We start from the raw sequence: 7,895 nt of genomic DNA, 5'->3' as shown, positions 1-7,895 counted from the left end.
ATGGAACCACATTTAATGAAAAACAGCCTCTGAAAACTTCTTGAACAAGATAATACTAGAAAGAGTAAATCAATTTTCATAAGATCTGCAATGTCATTTTGTAAACCCCCTTATCAACCCCATCCCTTTGAAGTTTTATTTGTCTCTTAGTCTTCCCTTCCAAAATCAAAGCAGCTTGGAGGTGTAGCTCAGTGGTAGAGCATGTGAGTGTATAAAATCAAAGCTGCTTGAGATTAGGAACCATTTCTTGTTCACCTTAGTATATATTAGTACATGCTTATGGACCTTTGTTGAATGAATGGATCAATGAATGAATTAATTAATTAAATGCATGAATAAATGAATAAATATTTGTTTAAGATGTCCAAGGGCATCATATGTAGGAATCTCCATTCCCTTTCAAATATCCAATGAGGTAGATAAATATACCTTGGAGTCTGGTTCTCGGTAGTACCAAAATAGTTGGCATTCTTAAATCTTTAATATTAAAGATCTTCATCCCAATCCCAGTTTCACTAAAAACAAAAGAAGACTGGCAACAGCAGACATAAAAATGTAAAAAGATGAACAAATGAAAGGAACACAATCCCATGTCAAATGAGTGGCGATGTCTTTAATTCATCTTTGTAATAAAATGCAAATTAGAAAAAACACATTAAATGCTATTATTTATGAAATTTCTCTTCAATCTGCTTTTCCAAAGGCACCTTGGATTTCCATGGAGAAGTGAATAAATCACTTATTAATATTTGTTTTACTTCTTTTCCACTTGACAGTAAATGTAATATTTTTTGGAAAGTATATACAAAAATACCCAGACAATCTATATATTTTATTTTTACTTATTTTTGATTATCAAGATTTTTTTTAATTTTGGTTTTCATAAATAATTGAAGGACTCTACTGAGAATTTTAATTGTTTTTAACTTTTGGCAAAGGTCACATGTAGACCCCTCTAATAACTGGATTAAAGCTATAGGTCCTCTTCCCATAAAAATACATATAAACTCAAACATATAAAATTTACATACCTATAGGGTCTATAAATTTTCTGAAGCCATCCTTAGATTCCCTGGTGACCATGGACCCTTCGGTTAAGATCTCACAGGTTGGAGGGTCTTATGATATGATGATATTGGTTATGATATATCAATAATAATACAGATTCACATATGAGATAAAATCAATGAATTTTGCCTGAAAGAGGAAGATAGACTTTATGACTCTGGAATTCTATAGCAGTTCCAGAACTCAGTCATTTGGTAATGTCCATGATGATAGTAGAAAAGAGAGTGACAATGGAGAAGACCTAGACTTAAAACAAGTTATGACATTCTCTCACTTTGACCTCCTTGTTTTCTTGTTGAAATTCTTCACAAGTAAAAGATCCCCCCAAAAGCCTGTTACCACCTTCCTAAACATATCCTTCAAAGCTTCCTTGACTCGTTCGTTGCGCAAGGCATAGATGAATGGATTCAGCAGTGGTGTCACGAATGTTGTTACCACTGTCACTGCCCAGTTAGTATCCACAGAGCCACTCTGTGATGGCCGTACATAGAGAAAAATGGCACTTCCATAGAAGAGAGTCACCACCATCAAGTGGGAGGTACAGGTAGAGAAGGCCTTCTGACGGCCTGAAGCAGAGGGGATACGCAGGACAGCCAGGACTATGTGGCCGTAAGAGACAGCAGTAATCATCAGGGAGGATACAATGACAAGAGAGGCCAGAACAAAGTCAGTTTCCTCCAGCTTCTTGGTGTTGGTACATGCCAGGCGGAGCAGTGGGCCACTGTCACAGAAGAAGTGCGGCACCACAGCATCCTGTTCACAGAAAGGAAGCAAGGACACAGCCACTGTGGGGCCAACCACAGGAAGAAGTCCCCCCATCCAGCAGGCCAAGGCCACCCGAAAGCACACTGTACCATTCATGAGCAAGGGGTAGTGAAGAGGGTAACAGATGGCCAGGTAGCGATCCACAGACATGACGGCCAACAGTAAGAACTCAGAGGCCCCAAGAAAGAAGTAGAAATAGAATTGGGTGATACATGCAGCAAAGGAAATAGTGTGCTGTCTTGAGAGGAAATTGCTCAGCATCTTGGGAATGATGACAGAAGTGAGCAGTATCTCTAGGCAGGACAGGTTACCCAGAAAGAAGTACATGGGAGTCTGCAGGCGAGTATCAGCTCCTACCACCCCAACAATCAACACGTTGCCTGTTAGAGTCAGCAGATAGACAAGAAGGAAGACAGAAAAAAGTTCTCCTTTTGTGCTGTTGAGATTCGGAACACCTGCCAGGATAAACTCTGTCACACCACTGCTCTGGTTCCCGCCAGGAGCCATTACCTGTCCCACCTGTGCAACAGCATGAACATAGTCCTGGTGAGCACAGATGTTCTCCGGAACAATCTTGAAACCTATTTTATTATGATATGGCACACATATCGCCTCTTTCTCCAATCACAGATCCTGGTAAGATTTGAAGGACCTAAGGTCCTCATCTAATTGATTTTAGAGCTGGTGAAGATTTTTTCATAAAGGGTAGTTAAAACTTAGGTATGAAAATATCAAAAGCCTCTATCTTCACATCTCTTATTCTCAGATCTTAAATGATGACATTTCATTATTATAATAACTATATCATTGAGTATGTGAGTTGGGCAAAAATATCAGAGAAATGATTTGGTGAAGAATCTGATTCTCATTCAACCAGGATCAGAACCTGAACCAGATTGCCGAGCTTTGAATTTCAACATCTCCACTTACTAGCCGAGTAGCCTTGAAAACTTGCAACGAGCAAGTAAAATAATAATACAAAAGATTTAAAAGAGTTTCCAGCACTTAGCTGACAAACAGTGTGGTAGAGAAAGCCTTGGACTGTAATTTGGGGCACCAGACTCAGCTTGCCTTTCCACGTCCCTCGGGAGGCTATCAGTGCATCCAGCCCATTTGTCCTTCAACTGCTCAGCTATAAAATGGGTTATAGGAAACTAGGCCATTAGTATATCTATTACATGAAATTACCCCTTTCATGGAGAATTTCCCCAGCAACCCAAGGGTCTAACTGCACTCAGCTTGTCACAAAATGCTTGCCTATCTAAAGCAAGTCATGTCATATTTAAAAGGGAGAAGAGATAAACTACATTGATTCTGTCAAGTAGCTACATCTGTGTATTTAATGTCAACTTCAAGTTCAGTATTCTGAGGAATATAAAGATGAGTTCCTTAAGCTTTTTAGTCTATGATACCAATTCAAGGTCCTTTCACAAACTTGGGCTCTATTAGATGACTTGCCAGAGACTGAACTATGAATTCCTGGTAATTACTAAGAAAATAAGAAATGAAGTCCTTACCATTTGATTCAAGTCCTTCCAGTTCTGAAGACCACCAGTTTTAAAGACTACCAGTTCTAATAACTAAATAAATGATATCTGAAACTTTGTTTTACAAATGCCTCAGTTATTAAGGCTTTGGTTTTCTGTCAGTCCTATTCTGTAGGGCACCCCAACAGTCTTTGTTCTCAGCCAATATTAAGCTCTTTACTTACATTTTCTCATGTATGGATTCCAACTAAGAAGGAACGAAATTGTGCCTTTTGTCTAGAATAAAGCGACTCTGTGGTCTTTCTCCCTAGTGGTTCCATTCAGCACCTCATCACTCTCCAGCTTCTATAGAAGTTTCCTACTGTCAGTAAAATTATTCAACTTTTGCTCTGTGTTGATTATTTATCAGGTGCTGTATCTGGTAATTCAGAGATAAAGAAGTTACCGTTGTTACCCTGATATAACTCAGTACCTAATGAAAATGACAGAAAAATTAACATGTGCCACTGATAGAATGTCACAGGTAAGGTCTAAGAGGGACACATAGAAAGGGAACTAAACTGAAACTTAGAGAGACAAGAAGTATTCTGGAGAAAGGTGATGCCTAAAAAAAGTACTAAAAACGAGTATAAATTTGATAGGAGAGAAGAGTTTTTAATGGAAAAGAGCAGCATGTGAACAGAGTACATTTGACAGAAGCATAGAATATAAGCAAAGTGGAATGAGATAGGACTGGTCACCTCAGAGAAGTAGTTCTGTTTCTCTTTGTGAAAATACTTCCACTGAACTAAACCTAACGATTTCTTAAGTGAGAGGACTATGAGTTCCAACCCCAAATACTACCTACTCCTGAATCTTCTTAATGTCTCCATGAGGGTGGAGATCACTCTGTAAGAATCTTCTTTCTCTTTTCACGATTCAATGTCCTGCTCTGTCCTAGAGTCCTTCCCATACCCAGTGCTGTGAGACTGACAATAGCCTGGTATCTTTGGAGTTCCTGAGTATGAGCAAAGCACTCAGGAAAACAGGCAGCAGTTAAATAATTTTCTTCTTCTTTTGTGCTTTCCTCCCGAGTATGATTCCTCAGGAACTCTTCTTCTGCCTTATAAACAAAGGGGCTATCTGATTCTAAGAAGGCTGCATCACACTGCCCCTTCTTATGGTCATGGGCAGGTTAGACATCAGGACCCGCACTTCTCTCCCTGTGGAAACAGTGTTTTCTGCGATGTGACCACTGCCTTAGGCTTGAATAGGAACACTTCAAGTGCAAGAAAATAATTTCACTATGCTTCAAGGTATGTCACTACATGAACATAGGGCTGAAGGCAAGGGGTGCGTAAGGAGGAGTTAAATAATTCATCTATCTATGAAAAGACTTAATGCACTTACCTATAGTTTCTTTCGTCTCTAATGGTTGGCAAATGTTCCATTTAAAGCTAGGTCTTCACTTTTTTGTTGCTGCATTTTATGTACAAACTCAGCTTTCCTGTTTTAGACCCCCATCTTCCCTGACTCCTGGCATTAGTCTAAGAACAGGGAAAGAGAAGGCTGAAGAAGTCAATGGCTTCTAACCAATCTCTCTATTGAAGGGCAAGATATTTCATGCATAACTTTAGTTTCCAATGGAGATGCTTCAACCAATATGGATTGGCTGATCCAGACATCAGGAGACAGCTAGCAGTAGTGCCTACTAGAACAAAATGGTGAGGAGATAAAATCATAAGAGAGTAAGAAAGACAAAGAGAAAAAATTCTTAAAAGACCCAAGGGAGAATAGCAAGTCAATGGAAGTTTCTCAGACTTTTTGCCTGATAAATCTGAAAAGGAGACTGACCCTTCATTCAACAAGGGATGACTCAGAATGTTTCTGGCTTCATAAGTCAACTACGCCAAGCCAGGCTTCTGTAAAAGTAGTGGGGAGATAAAGTGAGAATGAGAGAAAAAATGACATTTGACCAGCTCTAGAAGGCTGCAGTCATCATCCAACTTCCTCCTGCATGGCACTCAGAAGAAATGTTTATTTCCCAAGTACCAGGGACATAGTGTCTTCTCCCCGAAGACTTAAAATGATACTGGGAATTCCTTGCCTAGCTTCTAGGTTGGGAATTGATAAAAGCCCCAAGGGTGTGCTAAGTTTGGGGAGATTCCCCGCATCATCTCTAGTTTCTTCTGTTTCTCCCAGCCTTATACTTTATCCTCTAGTAATGCCATATACCATATAAATACCCAAAACTTTATTTAGAATTCTGAACCATTGTTCACATTTTTCATTTTGTGCTCACTATATGCCCTTGACTAAATACTTGACTAGCTCCTATTCAAATTCAACTGACTCTGATGTACATAATTTCTTCTGAGTATCTTTCCTTACTCACAATTTTCCCTCAATCCCACAATTTTGACCATTCTCCAACCCAAACTGTGGCACATTCTGCTGACCTCAGTCTCAATACTTAATCCATTGTATTGTAGCTCCGTACTTTCATCTGTGGCTCTTGTTAGACTCTGAACTCCTAGAGCAGGAATTATATTTTGATCTCTGTATTTCCAGCACAAAGCACAGTGCCTGGAATACATTAGCTACTTAATAAATTATGTGAACAAAAATGCTCTGAACCCCAGATTTAAGGAACAGCTGCTACTGTGAGATGAAAACCAGTTAAATCTTGAGCTGAGAGGAAGAGTGCACAAGTGCCCCTGGAACTCAGTTTGGCTGAATTCCATTCTTTCTAGACATACTCCTTTTTAGAGGAAAGAAAATACCTAAACGTAAGCAGAAATAAGGCATAAGAAGTGTCATCACTTTAGGTTCTGAGGAAAAAGTGGGAGCAAAGACATAGAATTGGCTGAGCTAAGCTGAAGAACAAAACAAAACAAACAAACACACAAACAAACAAACCCCTAAACTAGAAACCAAAGCTCTTGTTTGTCAAGCTGTGGGGAGGAGAGGTCTAAGCAAAAAGAGAGCTAATAAACCACATTTAAGCCACACATGTTTTTAAATTTTAAAGCAAAATTCAGCAAAGCAGTTCAAAAGGGAAGTTCATAGAGATAAGTGGTTACCTCAAAAAAAGAAAAAGAAAAGTCCCAAATAAACAACCTAATATTACAACTCAAAATGCTAGAAAAATAATAGATAAAGCCCCAAGTTAGTAGAAGAAAAGAGATAACAAAGAATAGAGCAGAAATAAATAAAATAGAGATCAAAAAGGCAGTAAAAATAGACTAGTGAAACTAAAAGCTGATTCTTTGAAAAGATAAACAAAATTGATAAACCTTTAGCTAGACTCACCAAGAAAAAGAACCTGAATAAATAAAATCGGAAATCAGAGACGCTGCAACTGATACCACCGCAGTATAAAGGATCATAGGAGGTCACTATGAACATTAACAATCAAACACCAAAAATCAGACAACTTAGAAAGAATGGATTTCTAGAAACATACAACCTACCAAGACCGAATCATGATAAAATAGAAAATCTGAGTAGAACAATTAAGAGTAAGAAGATCAAATCAGTATACAAAAATCTCCCAGCAAACAAAACACCAGGACCAGATGGTTTCACTGGTGAATTTACCAAATATTCTAAGAAGAGTTAATACTAATCCTTCTCAAACTCTTCCAAAAAAAATTGAAGAGGAGGGAACTTTTTCAAACTAATTTTGCAAGGCCAGCATTGCCCTGATACCAAAACCAGACAAAGAAGCCACAAGAAAATTATAGGCCAGTATCCCTAATGAACATAGATGCAAAATTCCTCAATACAATATTAGCCAATCAATTTGACAATACATTAAAAAGATCGAATACCACGATCAAGTGGGATTAGTTCTAGGCATGCAAGGATGGTTCAAAATCTATAAATCAGTCAATGTGATACATTGTGTTAACAAAATAAAGGGTAAAAATTATGTGGTCATCTTAATAGATGTAAAAAAAAGCCATTTGACAAAATTTGACATCCATTTATGATAAAAACTCTCAGCAAAGCAGGTATAGAGGGAACATACCTCAACATAAAAAAGGCAATAAGTGAAAAGCCCACAGCTAACATCACATTCAATGGTGAAAACCTGAAAGCTTTTCTTCTAATATCAGGAGAAAGACTAGGCTGTGCACTCTCACCACTTTTATTCAACATAGTGTTGGAAGTTCTAGCCAGAGCAATTGGGCAAGAAAAATAAACAACAACAAAAATATCCAGATTGTAAAGATAGAAGTAAAACTGTCACTATTTTCAGATAACATGATATTATCTACAGAAATCCCTAAAGGCTTCATTAAAAAAACTGTTAGAACTAATAAATTAAGTAAAGTTACAGGATAAAAAATCAATACACAAAAATCAGTTGTTTTTCTATATATTAATAATGAACTCTCAGAGAAATTAAGAAAACAATCCCATTAACTATTACATCAAAAGAATAAAATACCTAGAAATAAATTTGACCAAGGGGGTGAAAGTCCTGTTCATTGAAAACTAGAAGATATTTATGAAATGATTAAAAACACAAATAAATAAAAAGATATTTCATGTTTAAAGATGGGAAGAATCGATATTGTTAAAATTCCA

General features: G+C 37.6%; 1 protein-coding gene across 1 annotated transcript; it reads right to left on the bottom strand.

Annotated features, from left to right (window-relative positions):
- Positions 1 to 819: 819 nt before the first annotated feature.
- LOC107521116 (olfactory receptor 6S1) lies at positions 820 to 2,391 on the bottom strand. Its single transcript, XM_016165530.2, has one exon. The coding sequence runs from the start codon at positions 2,338 to 2,340 to the stop codon at positions 1,339 to 1,341; it is 1,002 nt and encodes a 333-aa protein (XP_016021016.2). The 5' UTR covers positions 2,341 to 2,391; the 3' UTR covers positions 820 to 1,338.
- Positions 2,392 to 7,895: the final 5,504 nt, after the last annotated feature.

Source organism: Rousettus aegyptiacus, unplaced genomic scaffold (genome assembly GCF_014176215.1).
Source record: "Rousettus aegyptiacus isolate mRouAeg1 unplaced genomic scaffold, mRouAeg1.p scaffold_m13_p_3, whole genome shotgun sequence".
NCBI classification, from domain to species: Eukaryota; Metazoa; Chordata; class Mammalia; order Chiroptera; family Pteropodidae; genus Rousettus; species Rousettus aegyptiacus.
This window is presented reverse-complemented; position numbering and strand designations above follow the sequence as displayed.